Source organism: Malus sylvestris, chromosome 9 (assembly GCF_916048215.2).
Source record: "Malus sylvestris chromosome 9, drMalSylv7.2, whole genome shotgun sequence".
In the NCBI taxonomy this organism is placed as follows: domain Eukaryota; kingdom Viridiplantae; phylum Streptophyta; class Magnoliopsida; order Rosales; family Rosaceae; genus Malus; species Malus sylvestris.
In genome coordinates, this window is record NC_062268.1 from 20,142,753 (window position 1) to 20,166,005 (window position 23,253).

At 40.4% G+C, this 23,253-nt stretch overlaps 2 protein-coding genes and 1 long non-coding RNA gene across 3 annotated transcripts; 2 read left to right on the plus strand and 1 right to left on the minus strand.

Annotated features, from left to right (window-relative positions):
- The first annotated feature begins 1,006 nt into the window (after positions 1 to 1,006).
- On the plus strand, positions 1,007 to 7,439 carry LOC126583216 (uncharacterized). Its single transcript, XM_050247542.1, has 2 exons — positions 1,007 to 1,387; positions 7,009 to 7,439. Exons 1-2 carry the CDS (start codon positions 1,127 to 1,129, stop codon positions 7,186 to 7,188), a joined length of 441 nt encoding a protein of 146 aa, XP_050103499.1. The 5' UTR covers positions 1,007 to 1,126; the 3' UTR covers positions 7,189 to 7,439.
- A 161-nt stretch (positions 7,440 to 7,600) lies between these two features.
- LOC126583218 (uncharacterized) lies at positions 7,601 to 9,833 on the minus strand. Its single transcript, XR_007609694.1, has 4 exons — positions 9,667 to 9,833; positions 9,449 to 9,504; positions 7,951 to 7,992; positions 7,601 to 7,865 (listed from the first exon to the last, which is right to left on the minus strand). It is a non-coding gene; the product is annotated as an uncharacterized LOC126583218 (long non-coding RNA).
- Positions 9,834 to 12,282: 2,449 nt separating this feature from the next.
- Positions 12,283 to 12,666, plus strand: LOC126633869 (adenylylsulfatase HINT1-like). The gene has a single exon (XM_050304406.1). It carries the CDS (start codon positions 12,283 to 12,285, stop codon positions 12,664 to 12,666), a length of 384 nt encoding a protein of 127 aa, XP_050160363.1.
- The last annotated feature ends 10,587 nt before the right edge of the window (positions 12,667 to 23,253 follow it).

Below are 23,253 nucleotides of genomic sequence, written 5' to 3' on the forward strand. Positions count from 1 at the left end.
AAAAATTGACAACTGCTTACATGTTGCGTGGGAGAAATCAGTGAATACCTATATTTTTTTCCCCAAACCACCAACTAGGGTTGCAACTTGGGTTGGGCCAATCCGAATCCGTCAATGTCTAACTCGACTTTAAACCCGAACAAGCGGGTTTTTTTTAGTTATAACCCACCCAAACCCTACCCAATTTCAACCCGTTCATTGATTGGGTTTAGTTGGGTTGATCATTTGCCCGTCCATCCCCAACCCGACTAACCAAACCCAATCTAACCAGATTGTAACCCATATCAATTAATGCTCATACTACACCCAAGTGAGCCAAGTCCAAAAACCAATGCCCTTTCTAATATTTTTTTAATAAATTACCCTTTATAATTACTTAAACTTTTAGGGAATAAGAGGTTTTGATTAGTCAGCCGATATTCGTAGTCTCTAAATGCTAAAGCTTTATAGTAGATTGTTAGTCTCCAAAACCTAAATTCTTTGTGTCTTGAAGCAATTGCTCAACAACTTTGATTGATTTATGAAATTAAAGTTAGCTAGTTTTGATGCTACTTGGCTTAATTTTTTTTAGGAATTTTTGGAAACAAAGTTGTTATAAGATTAAACTTGAAAAAGTTAAGCAACCCGAACCCAACCCAAGTGAGCCATAACCCAATTAAACCCGAATGAAACTCAACCCAAACCTGAGCACGAATTGTAAAAGTTGGGTTAGGATTGGGTTGACCTTCCAACCCGCCCAACTCGCTCGAGTTGCACCCCTACCACCAACCCATTACTTAGACTTGGGCTTATAAAGAAAAGAATTGGGATTGGATTTGTGGATTGAGTCGGCGTGGATGGGAGGAGATCATTTCCGGATCTCTCCCACCAAAGCCCACCAATCAATTAATCCGAGTTCTTGAAATTTGATTCAACGGCTAAAATTATTATAACTTTTAAAATGGCTCCCTATTCATAACTGTTTAATCAAATTTCAGGAGCCGGATTAATTGATTGGTGGGAGCCCGGCGCAGACTTGCCGAAGTTGCATCGGGTCAGCACTAAAGAGTCCCGAAGAGTAGCAGCATAATGCGATACGATATCAGTCTCAGTAAGAAACTCAGTAATCCAAACTCCCGACCCAAATATGGCGTTGCGGAGCCTCACGCTGCCTCTGCCCGCCGTAATCCAGCCATTACCAACACCTTCTTCTTCTTCTCCTCCTTCTCCATATCCTTCTTTCTGGTGTAGTTTCAGACAGAACCAGTATAAACGTTATCTCGTTTGCTCTATCACTCTCCGCCCAAAACCCCTAACCTTTCTCAATCGTCAGACGCAAAGCCCTGTCGTTCGGATGGCTCCCGAGGAGGAAAAGCTGACCCGTCGCTCCCCTCTCGATTTCCCCATTGTAAGTTTCTAACCCATCTCAATCTTTCTGTGGGTAATTTTGTCGAACACTTTCTGTGCTCTATTTTGTGTCCAAAAAGTGGTTTATTTTTTCAGTATTTTCTTATACAAGTACCATAATGCTTGTAATGTTTGCCTGTTGGGATCAATTCACTTAGTCCAGTTGAGCTCTTAGCAGCATGAGGGTTCCTGTTTGTTGGGTATTTCATGGGTACTTGGGAACTTATATATTCTGGAAGCAATATTCCAAATGCCAATGGCCTGTTTGTGTAGTGGAACTATCCCATCCTCTGGTGTAAACTATACTTGTGTGTATGTGCGAGCGAGCAGGACGCACATACACACACACGCACATACCAAACTAGGGATCTCTAATACACTCTTGCTTCTTGTTGATTGGATTGTCCTTACTTAACATCTTTTGATTGAGTTCTAATAAGTGTACACCGGTGTCTTGCCAATAAGTTAACAAGATTTCAAGCAATGAAATTGCTCAACCAATTTTGTGATTTGTCAGCTAAACATATATGAAATGAGTTGAGTCCTTCCAACATTGTGTTGTCTTAGGTTAAGGCAGCATTGAGAGGTGCACTGGTTCATTTGACCTGGTGCTTGTTGCATGATTTATTAGTCTGCTTCACTCTCCATCCTAACCTACAAGTAACTGTTATGTAAATATAATCTTAGATATAGCATATGCATTCTGGAATGGTCTCGATAAGGATTTCATTGTAGATTACAGTGGGAAGGTAACCTTTGGAGAGAAGTGTTGGAATCTAAAGGTCTTCGCCTAAGCCGATCAAAGACAGAATATATGGAGTGCAAGTTCAGTGCAAATGGAGGCCAAAACGAGTTAGGGGTGAGGATCGGAGATCAAGAAATACCAAACAGCGACCGTTTTCGTTACCTAGGATCTATCTTGCAAAAGAACGGAGAATTAGATGGAGATCTCAACCATAGAATACAAGCTGGATGGATGAAGTGGAAGAGTGCATCCGGCGTGTTGTGTGACCGCCGTATGCCACTGAAGCTCAAGGGAAAATTTTATAGGATGGCAATAAGGCCGGCGATGCTGTATGGCACAGAATGTTGGGCGGTGAAACATCAACACGTACACAAAATGGGTGTAGCGGAGATGAGGATGCTTCGTTGGATGTGTGGGCACACGAGAAAGGATAAGATTAGGAATGAGGATATCCGGGGTAAAGTAGGAGTAGCCGAAATTAAAGGAAAGATGAGAGAAAATCGGTTACGGTGGTTTGGACATGTGCAAAGAAGGCCTACTGACGCTCCGATTAGAAGATGCGACTATGGGACAGAGGTTCAGGGCCGAAGGGGTAGAGGAAGACTTAGGAAAACTTTGGAATAGACCTTAAGAAAAGACTTAGAGTACTTGGATCTAACGGAGGACATGACACAGGACAGAACACACTGGCGTTCTAAGATTCATATAGCCGATCCCACTCAGTGACTTGGATTTTCCAAGTCTCCAACCGAAAAGTTTTCCTCACTCGGGAAATTAAGGGAACACTACCTCAACCTACATGCTCCACTCACAAAGCTTCAACATACAAGCTTCAATAAAAGAAAATTCAAAGAATTTAGCGAAGAAGGCTTTGGTGTATTTAACACAATACGTTGAAATGAAGGAAAGCTTATTTATTGATATCCCCGATAAGTTACAAATATGTACATATACTTGAGTCAAAATAAACAAACAAGAGGGAGCCTTCACAAAGGTTGCTTAGGAGAAGTCTCAGCAGTCGGTAGAGCCCCAGAAAGAGAAGGCACCGGAGGGGGATCATTCGGAGCCTCAGTACTGGACAGAACCCTAGAAGGAGGAGGCATCAGAGGTTGATCATTTGGAGCTTCATTACGCGGTACAGCCCCAGAAGACGAAGGCAATAAATGCCTTTGGAACAAACCCACAAATCTCTGATGATCAAGTAAAACCTGACCATCAGATTCCTTTATCTGGTCAAGCTTCCTCTTCATGTTTGTAGCATAGTCATGTGCGAGCCGGTGCAACTGTTTATTCTCATGCTTGAGCCCTCTAATCTCCTGTTTGAGACTCATCACTTCAGTCGCCAATGATTCAACTTGGCGGGTTCGAGCAAATAGGCGTTGGGCCATATTAGACACAGAACCTGCACACTGAACACTGAGAGCCAGAGAATCCTTAACAGCCAACTCATCAGACCGTTTGGAAAGTAGTCTGTTATCTTTGGGAGTGAGAAGGTTCCTGGCCACTACCGCAGCGGTCATATCATTCTTCATCACGGAATCCCCAACGGTAAGAGGACCAGTAGGGGAGACGAAGGATGGGCGCCATATGTTGTCTGGAGAAGGCGGGGCTGCCTCTTCAACAAGGTTCAAGTCAAAACGACGGTCGGAGGGGCCAGACATTTTCAAAGGTGTTGAAGAGAGAAGAGGTCGGACAAATCAAGATCTTAGAAGTGCAAGAATGGAGCTTATACTGGTGGATATTCAAGTGTGCTTTGGAACTTAATGTCAGCTCCTATAAAAATCTGCACTCGACGAAGCTTCAGAAATCGAAGAGGCGCCTGCTCAGAAATCGAAGAGGCGTTTGCTTTCTCAAAAGCTGGGCTGCTCAGAGACCACGAGGGTCGATCTCAGAAATCGAAGAGGCGTTTGCTTTTTCAGAAGCTGGGCTGCTCTAAGACCACGAAGGCCGATCTCAGAAATCGAAGAGGCTTGCTTTCTCAAAAGCTGGGCTGCTCAGAGACCACGAGGGCCGATCTCAGAAATCGAAGAGGCACCTACTTTTCCAGCCTTGTCAGCACCTGTCACACGCACACTCAGCTTTGCGGAAATTATGGGCATTCTGTCGAAGATTTCTGGCGAAGTAGAAAGCACATGAATCGTACTGTTCAATCACCCACTTCCCACACGCAACAGTAGCTCATGGGTACCACAGATAACTTTTCCAAAGTTCTCTGACAAAGTTGAGACACGTGAAGCTTGCAGCTCCCACTACATCTCTCTGACCAAGAAGGGTAAAAGAATAGCAAAGAAACAACACTAACAAAGTTTAGACACATAAATTTTGAAGGTCTAGCTACCATATTATTACCCACAAGGGTAAAGGAACAGTACCACTGCTGGATAATTGGAAAGTCCCGGTGTGTCAACCTCTGTGCTTCGTGGCAAGGTAGACTAGCAAACATGCCCAACCTTTATTCACATTCGAGAAAACACTCCCAACAAGATTGCTTGCTCCAAAATCGAAGAGGCACCGCCCTCCGAATCTCGAGAGCCAGACTCCCAACATGATTACTTTCTCAAAAATCGAAGAGACACCGCTCTCCGAATCTCGAGAGCCAGACCCCCAGCAAGATTGCTTTCTCAAAAATCGAAGAGGCATCGTTCTCCGAATCTCGAGAGCCAGATCCCCGACAGGATTGCTTGTTCAAAACCGAAGAGGCACCACTTTCCCAACTTCAAAAGCCGGATCTCCTTGGATAAAGCTTGTCTGTAATCTTCACACGCAACATCAGCTTTCCAGATACCACAGACCACTTTTTCAAAGTGCTCTGACAGAGTTAAAACATGTGAAGCTGGCAGCTCCCACTACCGTGCTATGACCAAGCAGGGTAAAGGAATAGCATTATTACATTATTACTTGATGTTAGGGAGACTCCTATATATGTCGACCTCCATCCCTAACGGACAGGCAGACCTGCAAAAATGCTCAACCCTTCCTCTTATTTGAGAGGGCACTCCCAACGAAGCCTTTCGAAATATTCAGCTTTCTTTCCCCCCGATAACACCTCTGTAAACAAGCTATACTAGAGCAAGAATATCTCATATCATCAGGGTTAAAAGCAAGAGTATCCCATATCATGCTTTTTCCCTGTCTTTTCCTTTGGCCTTGTTCTTACCTGCAAGACAATGAGAAAGAGAGCAATCAGTCAGCATTTGGAATCAAGCTTCCAGCCAGGAACTGACTGCCTGGAACCCCTTACCTGATTACTTACCTGGCATTGCTCTCGAGTACTCATCTTCAACATCTTATGCTTTCAGGGAAGATACCGCATCTACCTGAGGAACAGATAGGGCAAGTGAGAAGGATACAAGGAAGCATGTGGAGACAAGCGTAACAGCACACGTGCCGATACATCCACTACTCTGTCAAAAGCAAAAGTATCCCATATCAGTAGGGTCGAACGTACTCTAGATTTGATGGACTTGTTTTGACCCTCAAATTCTTCAGTCGGCCTTATACTCTGGAGGAAACCAGAAAACCCTCCAGCCCAGTTCAAGAATAAGCCTGTGGAAAGTTACTTCTTCAAAAGCAAAAGTATCCCATATAATCTCTTCTCATTTTTCTTCTCTTTATCCTTCATGCTGCCTGCAAGATAGGGAGAATGTGAACAATCAGCCGGAGCTCTGATTGCTTACCTTGTCTGTCACCTCTTTCAGCAGATCCCCTAGCTCGGCGACTTGGGGGACTTCTACTACATGGTTTGTATCGCGCTTGACCAAGCCTGAAACTACAAGTAAGCTTCAAGTGAAATTGATACATTACCTTGTGCATCTCCACCAGTTACAGATACCACCCCTGGATGGATGAAGAGTACTTCCAGAGAAGATGCCATATCTACCTATGAGACAGAAAAGGCAAGTCAAGACGATACCACACTCCGGTACTTAGAAGTTTCGTGGTTACGAGATCATTCTCCCACAATATTTCCTAATGTCATTTGTACTAAATCATTCACTTGTACTCACTAAAGGAGAGCTTGAACCTATGTACTTGTGTAAACCCTTCACAATTAATGAGAACTCCTCTATTCCGTGGACGTTGCCAATCTGGGTGAACCACGTACATCTTGTGTTTGCTTTCCTATCTCTATCCATTTATATACTTATCCACACTAATGACCGGAGCAATCTAGCGAAGATCACAAAAAGTGACCGTTTTCGCTACCTAGGATCTATCTTGCAAGAGAACGGAAACTTAGATGGAGATCTCAACCATAGAATACAAGCTGGATGGATGAAGTGTAAGAGTGCATCCGGCGTGTTGTGTGACCGTCGTAGGCCACTGAAGCTCAAGGGAAAATTTTATAGGACGGCAATAAGGCCGCGATGTTGTATGGCACAGAATGTTGGGCGGTGAAGCATCAACACGTACACAAAATGGGTGTAGCGGAGATGAGGATGCTTCGTGGGATGTATGGGCACACGAGAAATGATAAGATTGGGAATGTGGATATCTGAGGTAAAGTAGGAGTAGCCAAAATTGAAGGAAAAATGAGAGAATCGGTTCCGGTGGTTTGGACATGTGCAAAGAAGGCCTATTGACGCTCCGGTTCGAAAATGTGACTACGGGACAGAGGTTCAGGGCCGAAGGGGTAGAGGAAGACCTAGGAAAACTTTGGAAGAGACCCTAGGAAAAGACTTGAGTACTTGGATCTAACGGAGGACATGACACAAAACTGAGCGCAATGGCGTTCTAGGATTCATATAGCCGACCCCACTTAGTGGGAAAATGCTTTGTTGTTGTTGTTGTTGTTATCGTATGGATTATTAAGTATAGGATTGAGTAATTGTAAATTTAGATATACTTATCTTGTGTGCATTTTCTTGACATTGAAGGAATGGGAATGGCCGAAACCTGCTAGGAGACCAGATATATTTCCCCAGTTTAGCCCAATGAAAACACCTTTACCGCCTCCACTGCCAGCAGATCCTCCTGAAGAAGACGAAGAAGAGGAAGAAAAGAAAGAGGAGGAAGATGCAGACAAGGAAACCCCAGAAGACCCAGGGCAGCAGTAGATATGCATCAAACCAGAGTTTGTGGGGCATATTTCACTTGTATGTGGTACTGCCTTGCGCGTGTCAAAGCTTTGCCAAGTAGCGAGTGCATCTGCTGAAGGATGAATAGATACAGTTGAAGTAATTTTTTTGGGAATAATACTGGAACGTAACGCTTGTTGCTACTTAGATATATATAAATAGCAATGCCTTTTTGTTAAGCAAATCAAAATCTTGGTTAATCAGAGTTGCGGGATTTTTGCGTTGTTTCATATTATGTTTCTCTACTTCACACAAAAATAGACCAGCAGGTTGTGCGATATGAGAGCACCAATCTCGAAACCTCATTGATATTTTTTGTGAATAACAAACCAAACCAAACAAGGCAACACTGCAAAGAAAGCTCAAAAAGACAGATCAGACAAGCTTCAGATTAGACAAACTCAATTTATTTAGACTGGGTCATAATGTTGCACACTGAAATTCACTCAAGCTAGATCTAGCGCACATTAGAAACTAGAACAGCGCATAAATTGAAAGACGCCAACACAATAGAGTTCGTAATTACAGCTCAAGATCGATATATTGTATCCCAGCTTGGGGTTGGATAAACCCACTCATTTCTTCCCACTTTTCTTGAGCCCAGCACCTCCGAATGACCCCTTCTGTTGTGCCTTGGCTCTAAGCTCCTTTAGTGCCTGTTTATCACAAGCATGATAATTTCATCAATAATTTATCAAAACACTCGATAAAGGAGCCGGGTTATGGTAAAAATAAACCCACCTTTTCCTCATCTTTTTTCTTCTGAAGGTTGGCCAAATCGGACTGCACAATAGAAGATAAAGATTATTATTGCAAGGGACATTATATGTAATTTGCTAAATAGTCAAAATGATCCCTGAGATTTGCATAACTCATCATTTTGGTCCCTAACATTTCAAATCAATAAAAATAGTCCCTGAGATTGTCCATCATTTTGATCATTCCGTTAAGTGTCCCGAGCTCTTGGCTGAAAGTTTTGGGCAATTTTCAAAGCTTCGTAACTCAATCGTTTCTTAACCAAATTTGACCTATAATATATCAAAATGAAGATAGGAAAGTGTAGAATAAGATTATACCTATTTGGAAACCCAATGGCTGCCGAAGATGACCGGAAAATAGCCTCAAAGTTGACTGGTCCGAGAGAAAAATGGAAAACTGGGTAAACTTTAAACGTTCATAACTTCTTCAATACTCAACGAAATCAAATGATTCAAAAACGAAAATAATACTTCTTGACGAGACGAAGAGAATAGTACATTTTTAGATGGCTAAATCACCGTGGTTTGTCCGTAACACTGCTTAAAAGTGGCTAACTCGAGACCAAGACAGCCACTTTTGAGCATTTTTCCGGTCAAATCACGGCGATTTAGCCGTAAAAAAAAGTATCATTCTCTTTGTCTCGTTGAGAAGCATGATTTTCGTTTTTGAATCACTTGATTTCGTTGAGTATTGAAGAAGTTATGAACGTTTAAAGTTTACCAAGTTTCCGGCGAGTTTTCAAGTTTTCCCTCGGACCAGTCAACTTTGAGGCTATTTTCCGGCCATCTCCGGTAACCATTGGACTTCCAAATAGATATAATCTTATTCTATACTTTCCTATCTTTATTTTGATATATTATGGATCGAATTTGATTAAGAAACGATTGAGTTACGAAGCTTTGAAAATTGCCCAAACTTCCGACCAAGAGTTCCGGGACACTTAACGGAGTTTTTAACGGAATGACTAAAATGATGGATGGTGGACAATCTTAGGAACCACTTTTATTGATTTGAAATGTTAGGGACCAAAATGATGAGTTATGCAAATCTTAAGGATCATTTTGACTATGTAGCCTAAGTAATTTTATAGAGCACAGGAAAGCAAGCTAACTACTACATGAAATTGAACATGTATTTGTAAAACCATGAGCTTCAACGTACGGTGATATGTCACAAACCACCATGGGCAAAATCTATTTATAAAGATTCTTTGAATAACTTCAAATCCTACAAAATACAAACTTGACGGAAAAGTATTGAGTAACATCACCCTGCTCCTATCTAGTGATTAATCAAACACGATAACGATTTCAGCTACATCCTATCCATTAACATAAGTTTTACCCAATAAAAGGGATTTTTAAATTTCAACATACAGTAAAAAGAAATTCAGAGCTAAAAAGATCCAGCCAAAACACAAATCATTATCCACCTCAAACATAAACCTAATCATTCCTCTAACTATTTTCCCAGTTCATACCTCGTCGTACTCCTTCTTATCGGCCTTGGGTGCCTTCAAGGGCTTAGCTTTTCCACCTAAAAAACGAAACACAATTTCATATTTCTGGGCTCGAATATCCAAACGAAAGCTAACGAATTTTTAGGGTTGTTAACCCAATTTTATGGTTTACAAAAAATTGGAGTCGGAATTGGGAATTGAAACTTGAAAATCTAGGGTTTCAATCGTAAAGAATATACCTTGCTTGGAAGACATGGCTGCGATCTAGGGCAAAAGTCTTGCTCGGTTGGAATTGGGAGCAACGACAAATCCACAGGACAGCCCTATTCGCAATAATACGCAGCTGCCCTTCGTGGTTGGAAAATCACCAATTTATATTCGATATTGCTCGTGCTACTCACGTGCGTGAGGCAGCCCCTGTTTTTTGATCTGGCATGAGTCGATTTTTTGGGAAAAGGATCTTGCCGGTTTCTTTTCTTAGGATTCCGTGATTGTGGCAGCATCATATTGTCAGTTTTCGTTACGTACTATTTACATTTAATTTTAAATTTTAAATTTCAAATAATTTCTGACTGTACGACGTACGATGAACGATTACGATCACAGAATCCACGAGATCCTCAAGAAAAGAATTCGACGATAATCAGTTTCCATCATTTTGGTCATCTATCTCTAATAACTAATTTATAATAAGAGATCTTATGTGGTGCGGAAGATGGCATAAAGAGATTTTTTATATTTTATATATATATATTTTTTTTGAGAAAGTATAGAGAATTGACTTATTAGTGATTTGATAAAGTACATATTACATAAAATCAAAATAAAGGGATCTTTAATGAAAAAGAGTTTCTCTAAACTTTTTATTAACAAAAAATCATCCACTAACTTTATTTTTTACCATTGTTTCATGATTTTTTTTGACAAAAAATAAAGAAAATTTTTCATTTTTCAGTTTGATAAACAATGCTTATTTTAATTTCGAAATAGTGATTTTATCTTTAGTTTGGACAATTTTTTAAGTTTGTGTCATGTCATGTCAACACTAGTTATATTTACAACTGATCATTGATTATTTTTAGAATCGAGCACTAACTATTTTTAGAACTTAACACTAACTATTTCTCAAACCAAATAATGACTAACTTTTAAACTGAACACTGGTACTATCACTATTTCTTAAACTTGTTTGTACCATACTTAGGGCTTCCGTATTTGGATCTCGTATAAATACTCGGATGACTCAAATGTAATTATGTAATAAATGAATGGGCAAATATGTAATAAATGAGGAGCCTTTATTCTATAAAAGGACCCCTCACTCTCCTCATTAAGGGAGACCAATTCTTAGGCTATGGGAGAGAGCTCTCTCACTCTTAGAAGCTCTCTTCCTCACATACAAAGCCACAAGGCTCATAATATCAGTGTGGACGTAGCCCAAACATTGGGGTGAACCACGATACATCTTGTGTTATTTACTTTCTTGCAGATTCACGGTCGGATTTACGTTGTTCCAAGACCCCTCCGATTTTGTACATCAACATTTGGTGTCGTCTGTGGGAATCCACACGAAAAGCTACATCGGTTCTCTTTCATTTTTTTATCTCACCACCGTGAATCTGCAGAAACCCAAGAACCAAACACCTGCACAGTCACTGCAAAACCCAAAAAAGAACCAACCTCCCCCAGCTCTCTCTCTCTAGAGAGAAAGGAAACAACTTTCTTTCTTTCTTTCTCTCTCTAAAAATATTTCAGAAGCATGGTTGGAGAGAGAAATTTGAGAAGGTGAGGGAGGAGGAGCATAATCTTGGAGATACCTTTTTGTGGGTTGTTAAATTTGAGAGAGGGAGGGTGAAGATCTGGGGGTGTGAGTGTTGGTGGTGGAGGAGTAGTGACTACTAATTGTATGATTACTTGGAGCTGCAGCCGCAGACGCATCCCTTTGTGCTCAAAACACAAGAAATCCAGCAATGGATGTGATCAAAACGCAGCAAATCTCGTCAAGGCCGATCGAGAAGGTGATAGTTCACCTGTTGGTTCTGTTCGCAAGCGCGTCGTCGGAGTTCTACTCGGCACCCCCGGAGACACCCTTCAACTCTGAGACAAGCTGCATAAGACAAGGGCGCATATTAGGCAGTTCATGAAAGATACTTCTCACAAGCTCAAGCAAGCTAGTGAAACTGATCACCATGCCCAAGTTACTGTTGTCAAGAAGATTGCGGATGCTAAGCTTGCAAAGGATTTCCAGGCCGTACTTAAAGAATTCTAGAAGGCTCAAAGGCTTGCAGCTGAAAGGGAAACAAGACTCGACCCTTGGAGGCTGACGGACGGTGCAGATCCTCTGATTAGGCAAGTGGTGCAGATACTCTCTTTCTCCATGAGGTACTTCCACTGGAAAAAGAAATCTGAGGACGATGACAGCTCCATGCTCTTTCTACCGTCGATGTAACCAACAGCTACGCCGAGCTGACGACAATGGCCAAGGTGGGACTTTTGTTTAGGACTTTCTCGCCGACCTTCCCGTACCCAGGCCTAGTCGGATACCTGACGGCCTTCGACGACGATGGTGGCGGAGCAGTCAGCGTCAATTTCTGCTTCATATCACAGATGGGAAAAACCTCAGTGGGTAGAGGTGTTGAACTGGAAGACAACTGAGCCGGCGCCGGTCCGTGAGAAACAAGTGTTTGAGCCATCGCGTCTCTATGCTCTGCGACCATCGATCCAATTGCCACTGCATGCAATGACACAAACTTTAACAAATTCAGCCTCTTTCATTCTCGACAAGCAGGACGAGGAGCGAAACGCTGCCGTCTTAGCCTCCAAACCTGAGTCTCGAAAAGGCAGTGAAAATTCCAATGGTTACTGCTGCAGTCACCTCCTTCTCTTTGTTTAGAAATTATGTAACAACAACTGTGAGCGCTTTTGTGATAGTGCAAGCCTCAAACACCAATTTCATAACTTCCTTTCTTCTTCTGCACTTTCGTAGATCCCTGTGCCGTGTTAGCACTACAAACAACGAGGAGGCTGCTGCAAAGTTAGCTGCAGTGAATGCCGACACTGGAGCTCCAACAATATTTGACAAGATCATATCTAAGGAAATCCCATCAAGCATTGTATATGAGGATGATCTGGTCTTAGCATTTCGTGATATCAATCTGCAGGCTCCTGTTCACGTTTTAGTCATCCTAAAGCTCAATGATGGATTAACCGGCCTGGGAAAGGTAATCTATGGCCTATGATGAGAGAAAGACTACTACTGAAGAGAGAAAGACTATTTATGAGGACACTATGCTTGCTTACAAGGCTGCCCAGCACATAGCGCTTGCGGATTTGTCACCAACTCATCCAATAAGATTGGGTCTGGCACTGAATTTCTCAGTGTTCTACTATGAGATTCTCAATCAGTCTGATAAAGCTTGCAGCATGGCCAAACAGGAGAACATGCAGGAAACGGAGTGGGAAACAAAAGCAAAAGCAGAGATAAGATTCTTTTCTTATTATTAATTTTATTATCATTCCTTGTCTGCCATCTGCAAAAGGGAAAAGAAAAATAAGAAACAAAAACAAAAGCAGAAAGCAGAAAGAAAAACAAAAGCAAAAGCATATAAAAAGAAGCAGACATAATTGCGGTGGTGATGTCATTATAGGCATGACCCATTGAGCAGAGGGTCGGATTTATTTTTGAATGATGTGATTTTTTTTTTTTTATCTTTCAGAGATATCTGTATAAACCCCATCAGAATGTAATAATAAAAAATAAAAAATAAAAAATAAAAACGGCAAGCCCAAAATAATGAGCTGGAACATTATGTGGAGGGCGAATGCCCATATGCCCAAAAGAGCCGGGCCCTCTATTATAACCAACTAGGTGATCAAAAGTACATCTAGTACTCCAAAATTATACATGAGCATCACTCATGTCAATCATACATAAACATTCATGAGCACCACTCATGTCAATCATACATAAACATTCATGACCATCATTCATATCAACATTCATGAGCATCACTCATGTCAATCAGAGCTCTAGCTTCATTTACAGAGCTCTAGCTTCGAAAGCTTCATTTACAGAGCTCCAGCTTTCAAAGCTTCATTTACAAAAGCTCTAGCTTCAAAGCTTCACTTGCAAAGTTTCACCTACAAAGCTTTAGTGCAGGGTGTACAAATACCGCCTCCAAACAACCGCCACTTCGACCCATACATGGATTCAATTTGAAGTCTCCAGCCAACAAACTCTATTGACTGAAGACTTGGGGACTACACTATGTACCATATATTGGGCCTCATGAAAAATACTTGGGGGACTCTAGCCCATTATTTATATACTGAGGAACGAACCCTTATTCTATAAAAGAGACTCCCTCACTTTCATTAGAGATCACCTATTACTTATGTATTGAGGAGCGAGCCTTTATTCTATAAAAGGAACTCCCTCACCATCATTAGATAGCATCGCCGCCTGCTGAACAACCGCCTCGCCGTGAGCATCACTCCTAACCCATCACTTATGTATTGAGGAGGGAGCCCTTATTCTATAAAAGGGACTCCATCACCTTCAACACCACAAGCCGAGCCAACCAAGGCAACATAAGCCATAAGCCGAGCAGCTTCGCAACATGTGCTACTTCTAGTTGAGCATCATTTCAGATTGAGCACCGTCTCATATCAAGTATTCAGTTCTAGACGACATCTAGTTACTTCGGCCCACATATGGACTGAATTTCAAGTCTCAAACCAAAAGACTCTTTTGATTGAAGATTTGGGGGACTACTGTTTGTACCATACTTAGAGCCTCCGTATTTAGATCTCGTATAAATACTCGGGGGACTAAAATGTAATTATGTAATAAAGGAAAGGGGTACTGGGCGTACTTTTGATCACCTGGTTTGTTGATAATAGCGGCAGGCTGCCGAATAATTTTTGAAGTACTAGACGTACTTTTGATCACCTGGTTAGTGATAATAGAGAGCCTGGCTTTTTTGGGCGTATGGGTCTTCGCCTTCCACATAACGTTCCAGCCCATTATTTTGGCTTGCCGTTTTTTTTTAATTTTTTTATTTTTTATTATTACCCTTTGATGGGGTTTATACAGATGTCTTCGAAAGATAAAAAAAAATCACATCATTCAAAAATAAATCCGGCCCTCTGCTCAATGGGTCACGCCCATAATGCCATCACCACCGCAATTATGTTTGCTTCTTTTTATTTGCTTTTGCTTTTGTTTTTCTTTCTGCTTTCTGCTTTTGTTTTTGTTTTTGTTTCTTATTTTTCTTTTCCCTTTTGCAAATGGTAGACAAGGAATGATAATAAAATTAATAATAAGAAAAGAATCTTATCTCCGCTTTTGCTTTTGTTTCCCACTCCGTTTCCTGCATGTTCTCCTGTTTGGCCATGCTGCAAGCTTTATCAGACTGATTGAGAATCTCATAGTAGAACAATGAGAAATTCAGTGCTAGACCTAATCTTATTGGATGAGTTGCATTCATATCAACATTCATGAGCATCACTCATTCAACATTCATGAGCATTACTCATGTCAACATCCATGAGCATCACTCATGTCAATCAACATAAACATTCATGAGGATTACTCATGTCAATCAACTTCGAAAGCTTCATTTACAGAGCTCTAGCTTCGAAAACTTCATTTACAGAGCCCCAGCTTTCAAAGCTTCATTAGTAAACTAGTACTATCACTATTTCGTAAATTAAACATTAATTATTTCTTAAACCGAACACTTATACTATCACTATTTCGTAAACAAAACACTAACTATTTCTTAAACCAAACATTAGTATTATCACTATTTCTTAAACTAAAAACTAGCTATTTTTTAAACTGAACACTAATACTATCATTATTTCGTAACCTAAACATTGACTATTTCGTAAACTAAACACTAATATTATCACTATTTCGTAAACTAAACACTAATATTATCACTATTTCGTAAACTAAACACTGACTATTTTTTAAACTGAACACTAGTACTATCACTATTTCATTAACCATGGTAGAGAAAACAATGGACAACAGATGAAGCTCAATTGGAAAATGCACACTAGCATCTATGGTTTTGGGGGCCAAGAAATTAGTGGCCAATGGTTTGAAAAATAAACTTGGAAAAGGCATGTCATCAACATTAACTAGATACAAATGATTAGTTGTTATACTGATTAATGAATGAGTCGTGAATATTCTAACAAAGAATAGCAAACCCAAATAATTATTCTATACACAAGAATGTCATCAAAAGTATTATGATGGTCGAATCTCTTCAGGAAGTGTCATCCAAAGCAATTAGTCATTTAAGTCTGAAGAGAGCAGGTCTTTCTCTAATTTTAGGAAAGATGGGAGCCTATTCCATTCTCACAAAAAGTTCAAATAGGAAATCATCAGTTAAGATTATTATGAGAGATAGTTTATTACATTTTCGTTGAAAATGGCGAGAGCGGGAACATGATAGGAGCATTGAAAGTACTAACTATCATTATTAAAGCTCCTAAACATGAAATAAAGAAGGAGGAAGGAGGCACGTGGGGCTATGAGGCTAGGGTTTGAAGCTACTAAAGAAAATAATAATAAAAGGTGTGGGCTGCTGCAACATATATGGTAAGTTTGTGGAATTTGCAATGCACGTGCTTTTGTGAGGTTAATTTTTGTTTTTTATTATTTTTTTGTCCTTATCATTAAATAAAATTATAGGATGATTTTTGGTTAAAATGCAAACTTTTGAAACCCTTTTTATTAGTTTTCCGAAAAAAAAAAAATAATGAATTGATAGCAACAAATTTTCATCAATTTCCTTAAAACAACTAATTGGGCCAATACACAAAATTTGGGCACATATTGAAAAATCTCTCATAAATGACAACTAATTGGGCCAATACACAAAATTTTAAAGTATTGAAACAAAAGCTCAATTATTTTGAAGTCCAAATAGATATTGGGTCACTATAAGTAGGCCCAATTCTAGTTTACACCGAAGAATTGAAGAATCCTAACCTGATAATCCCAAAAGCTTAAAGTTAAAATAAGGGAACTTTTATGAAAAGAGCTTGGGCAAAGTTTATTTTAATAAAAAACCATGCTATAACCATCTAGAACCTGCAATACCATGGATTAATCAGAATTTGCAATTTTCTCAAACAATTCACTTTGTATTGAAAAAGGCAGTTAATGGACTTGATTTGATTTGATATTGTTCCCTTCTATTATTAGCACCTTCCCTTAAGCAACCTTGTTCCATCAAGCTATGGCTTTCCACAAATTGAGGCACGGAGGAAACTGGGTTTGATTTGAAGGTTAGGCAATTACAATTAGTGTATAGGTTTGCTAGGCTTTGTCATGGAAGGAGGTGAGGAGACAGATAGGATGGTGCTTTTGTGGATGGAGCTGACGATGAAGTGTGGGAGAAGGGATTGGGATGGGGTTTACGGAGGAGGGTTGGAATTACTGGGGTTGGGGGGAGGGGGGGAAGGGAAGGGAGGGAGTTACAGAGAGGGGGGAAAGGGGAAAGGCAAAGGACATCACAGAGAGCCGTCGCGGGGGGGGGGGGGGGGGGGGGGGGGAATACAGGTAAACTCGTTCTTTCATCTCTTAACTTCCCAAGCGCGAGACTAAAAGGAAAGATGCAGACAGCTTTCCAGTTGGTCATACATTCTATATCGCGATGAAGAATACCATAAACATCATTGACGATGACCTGGGTTTTTTTAAGTTCTTTATTTATTTTTATTTTTATTTTATGTCCTTATCATTAAATAAAATCTAGTGTATGATTTTTTATTAAAATATAAAGATTTGAAGTCATTTTCATTAGTTTTTCTTTTTTCTTTTTGGTGTTTAGCACAATATTTTCATTATTTTTGTATTTGACACACCCCGATCCTAGAATCAAGGCGTGCTGGCCGTCACGTGAGCGTGACGTAACCAAAAGTGCGATGCGAAAGCAAAAGATATGAGAAATATGAAGGAATGAAAACCAACTACTAGCAATAATATCCCACCAGCACGTTAGAGTGAGTTTAACAGTAAAACACACAAATTCAGAGCCTAAGAGCTAGGTGCAGTCAAGTAGGACCATAATTAAATTACAACACCCGCAGGTGAGTCCTACATGCAGGACGTCTGTCAGAACGCCGAAGAAAACCTCGTGAGCCACCAACTGCTAACTAGAACCTGGAGGGGCGCAAAAACAAAATTGAGTGGGTCAGTAACACCAAAGTTTTCCAAAACATTTCATTTAAAACATTTCTAACCCCTCACTGTAAAACCTGTATACTTCCCTAGAAAATATCATAATAGTATATAAATCCTCATATGTCACAAATCATCAATCTAGCACAAATCCAGAAATATGCCATGCCATAAATGTCAATAACGAAACATGGATGCATCAAAATAACAGGTGACATAATGAATCAACCGGAGACCCTGCAGTTGGTCCTGTACGGTTAATTCCATAGCTCAATATCCAACCCAGCTGGAGTCACCACGGTGACCTATACGGCACTACTCTGCACATAAATCGGAACTACCTAAAGTAGTCTGTACGATAAGAAAGGTGTAAGAATACGCTCTAGTGCTTCTCTCATCAATCATTTGCGCGCATAATCTAAGGTCACCTACTAGTCGGAACCACCTCTAGTGGTCTGTACGACTAGCATGTCGGAACCCTCTCATGGTCTGTACGACTAGCACCTACTTGGATCCAAGGTGAGCGTGCGGTGCGGTGAATAATATAAGCACTAACACCAGGGGTGCAGGTTATGAGCTCTTAACACAATTCACATCATCAATGATTCACATGAATAACATAAACTCACTTGATATTCACATGTGCGTCCACAGCACCAATTCACATATATATGCATCAATTATCAATTCATATAACTCATAATATGCATGCATGGCATTTGAAAACATACTTTCATATAAATTCAATTTCTGGGAAAATCAATAATATATAGGTATATACGGAAAACAAAACTGCCCACTCACTGGTAAGTCGATGGGTCGTAACCCCCGTGACGTCCCTGGATGCACTCGTCCTCGGGATAGGTGTCACCTATATGCGAAGCAACTATAACAACGTTAATTAAAGCACATAACCAACAAATCGAAATAACTTCTCATACGGTGCTCAACTTGGGTATACGAATATACCACATCGACCTACTCGACGTCACGGACGTCGAGAAATTTTTAGAAAAAAATTCTGAAGCTGCACGCGCCCCAACGCGCCTGGGCAGGCACGGGTTCACGCGCCCCCCACGTGCGTCTCCTACCTCGGTTCGCCGGACTAAGTTTTTCGGTGGTCGAAAAACTGGAGACTTTTCAATCTCCTTGTTCTCCGTCGTTTCTCAACCATTTTCTTTGTATTTTATATCAAAATGAAGCCCTAAACATGTAGTTTCACGTTATACTACTTTAAGGCTCTTAAAACTACGAAATCTCACCGGAGAAATTCCAAGAAAACAGGCCAATTTCGAACCCAGTGATCTCGACGTCCAAAACCTTCAAACAACGCACTTCGAGCTTCCTTGGGACCTCACTAAGCTCACTATAAGCTTAGAATTCCCTGAAAATCAACATATCACGATTGCATGAACAGTGACATAAAATGGGGGTTTGGGTTTCACGTGATTTCGAAGGTTTCACGTCCTAAAACTAGTACCAAACGATTCAGGAGGTCGAAAGGATGAAAAACCATACCTTTTTGGCGTCGATCCGTGAAAGTTCAAGGGTATTGACCCTTGTCCGTACAATTCGAGAGGGAGAGAGAGACTGAACGGAGAAGAGAGAGAGAGGCACGGGGGAGGGAGAGAGAAGGGTTGACTCTGTGTGTGTGTTGTGTGGTCCACCTCAAACCATCACCATCCATTTAATTTTCTAACTCCCTAATCACAAAATACAATCCAAATTTTAATCCCACTAAAACTATGTTTCCAAAAGTTTAGGAATGAATGCATTTAGTCCAATATGTCACACACACACATACCTTAATACCCGCCAAGGGTAATTCCGTCATTTCACGTCCCCGATATATAAAATCCCGGAACGGGCTGTGACAATCTCCCCTCCTTATAGAATTTTGTCCCCCGAAATTCATACGACCAAACAATCCGCTTAATACCCATAAAATAACCTTGGGTACATCTCTCTCATTCGATCTTCTATCTCCCAAGTAGCTTCTTCTACTGAATGGTTCCTCCACAATACTTTCACCAAGCTCATTGTCTTATTCCTTAGAACCTTGTCTTTCCAATCCAAGATAGTCACTGGTTCCTCATCATACGTTAAATCCGGATTAATCTCCAAAGGTTGAAGAGGAATCACAAGTGAAGGATCTGAAACATAATGTCGAAGCATCGAGACATGAAACACATTATGTACCTTAGATAACTTCGGAGGCAACTCCAACCTGTAAGCAACTTCATCAACCATCTCAATGATATCATAAGGTCCTACGTACCTAGGACTTAATTTGTCTTTCTTTCTAAATCGCACTACACCTCTCCAAGGAGACAATTTCAAGAATACCAAATTACCCACATTATAAACTCGATCAGTAGCATGTCTATCTGCTAAACTCTTTAGTTGATCCTGGGCCGCTTTCAGGTTAAACTTAATCACCTGAATATTTTGAGTAGTCTCATCCACAATCTCTGGGCCTTCTAACACTCTTTTGCCAACCTCTGACCAACACAATGGCGTACGACAAGCTCTACCATAAAGCGTCTCAAATGGTGACATACCAATGCTCGAATGAAAACTATTATTATAGGCAAATTCCATCAAGTCTAGGCGGTCATGCCAAGAATCACCAAACTGTAACACTGAAGATCTCAACATATCCTCCAACATCTGAATAGTCCTTTCTGATTGTCCATTGGTTTGAGGATGATAAGCAGTGCTGTAAAGTAGTTTCGTACCAAAAGCTTCCTGAAAAGCTACCCAAAACTTAGAAGTAAATCTTGGGTCTCGATTAGAAATAATATTCACTGGAACTCCATGATACTTCACAATCTTCGTGATGAACAACTTAGCCAATTTATTCAGGGGATACTTTTCCCTTACGGGAATGAAATGCGCTGACTTGGTAAGTCGATCTACAATCACCCAAACACCATCAAATCCATTTCGTGTACGAGGGAGCTTATACACAAAATCCATGGTTATATTTTCCCATTTCCACTGAGGAATGGGAAATGGTTGCATTCGCCCAAAAGGCTTCTTTCTTTCCGCTTTGACTTGCTGACAAACAATACATCTACTTACATATTCTGCAATTTCCCTTTTCATACCCGGCCAATAATAAAATGGTCGAATGGTATGATACATTTTAGTTCCCCCTGGGTGCATTGCATAAGCTGAACAATGTGCTTCGTCCAAAATTTCTTTCTTTAATTCCTCATTATTCGGCACATACATTCTGTTCTCCTGCATAAGCATGCCATCTGATTCTCGAATCCTGAGGTCTTTCTTTTTCCCTTCATTTCTCAATTGGATCATTTCTTGAATTTCTTCATCAACCATATGAGCTTCAAGTACACGATCAACCAAAACTGGCCTGACTTGGAAACTAGCAAGAAAAGCTTCTCTTCGATCTTCTAACTCCAACTTTACTCCAGTAGCTCTCAGTTCTGCAAGAAGAGGAACATGGCAAGCATACAAAGCATTGAGGCGACCATGAGATTTCCTACTCAGTGCATCGGCTACCACATTAGCACGACCCGGATGATACTCAATAGTGCAGTCATAATCACTTAGTAATTTCGTTCACCTTCGCTGATGAAGATTAAGATCATGCTGAGTAAAAAGATATTGAAGACTCTTATGATATGTGAAGATCTTACACTTCTCACCATAAAGATAATGCCTCTAAATCTTCAAAGCAAAAACAATGGCTGCCAATTCAAGATTGTGAGTAGGATAATTCCTTTCATGAATCTTCAACTGTCGAGAAGCATAGGCGATCACTCTATTATGCTGCATCAAAACACATCCCAAACCATTCAAAGAAGCATCACTGTAAATCTCAAAGTTACTGCTATCATCAGGAAGTACCAATACTGGAGCATGAGTGAGGCAATATTTCAATTGCTGGAAACTTTGCTCACAATTCTCATCCCACTCGAACTTAACATCCTTCCTGGTAAACTTCGTTAATGGCAAAGCAATCATAGAACAATCTTGAACAAACCGTCGATAATAACCTGCTAGACCTAGAAAACTCCGTACCTCAGTGACGGTTCGTGGTTGTTCCCAATTCTCCACTGCTGCTATCTTTTGAGGATCTACTTGAATTCCTTGTGCCAATACTACATGCCCCAAAAATGCGACTTCATTCAACCAAAACTGACATTTACTGAACTTGGCTTACAATTGATGCTCCTTCAATTTCTTTAATACCAAGTTAAGATGTCGAATATGATCTGCTTTAGACTTAGAGTATACCAGAATATCATCGATAAAAACAATAACAAATTTATCAAGATATTGCTGGAATACCTCATTGATGCTCCCTCAATTTCTTTAATACCAAGTTAAGATGTCGAATATGATCTGCTTTAAACTTAGAGTATACCAGAATATCATTGATAAAAACAATAACAAATTTATCAAGATATTGCTGGAATACCTCATTCATTAACCTCATGAAAGCTGCAGGTGCATTAGTCAATCCAAATGGCATCACCAGAAATTCATAATGTCCGTAACGGGTCCTGAAAGCCGTCTTAGGTACGTCTTCATCTTTAATCTTCAACTGATAATATCTAGATCTCAAATCAATCTTAGAGAACAAGCACGCACCTTTCAGCTGATCAAACAAATCATCAATGCGAGGCAATGGATAACGGTTTTTAATCGTTACCGATTAGATTGCCTATAATCAATACATAATCTCAGAGTTCCATCTTTCTTTCTCACAAATAATACCGGAGCTCCCCAAGGTGAAGCACTAGGTTGAATGAACCCTTTATCAATTAATTCTTGTAACTGAATTTTCAACTCTCTAAGTTTAGCTGGAGTCATTCTGTATGGAGTTAAAGATATAGGATCTGTACCTGGAAGCAAATCAATAGAAAATTCCACATCTCTGTCTGGTGGCAATCCCGGCAAATCATCTGGAAATACATCAGGATAGTGCCTGACTACTCTAACTTCCTCTACACTGTTAGGGACAACATCATTTAACACCACATGTGCTAAGTATCCTTGACAACCCTTCGATAATAATTTCCTTGCTCTCATGGCAGAAATAACTCCATGTCTCACCCCGCTTCTTTCACCCACAAAAGTAACTTCTGGTAATCCAGGACGATAAAAGGTAACAGATTTCCGTAACAATCTATATGGGCACGATTATAATGCAACCAATCTGCCTCTAGAATCACATCAAAATCCACAATATCTAACGGGATAAGATTAGCTGGCATAACTACACCCTCTACCATCACTGGACATCCAAGATAAACACTATCAACATAACATTTGTCCCCTCTAGGCATGGCAAACTCTAAATCATATCCTAGAGGCGAATGGTGAGGTTGAGTCATTTGAGCAAACGTATGAGAAATCACAGAATGTGTCGCACCACAATCAATCAAAACTTTAGCAAAATGACCAAGAATATTTAACGTACCCATGATTAAATCTGGATGGTTCTGAGCATCTTGTAGTGATATGTGATTAACACGTCCCTGAGCTTGCTGTCGTCCACCACGACCTCTGTTGCCTTGGTTATCTCACCCCTAAGAAGTACGTCCCTGACCTGACTGATTAGACTGCCTAGATGATCCTACACCACTAGCAG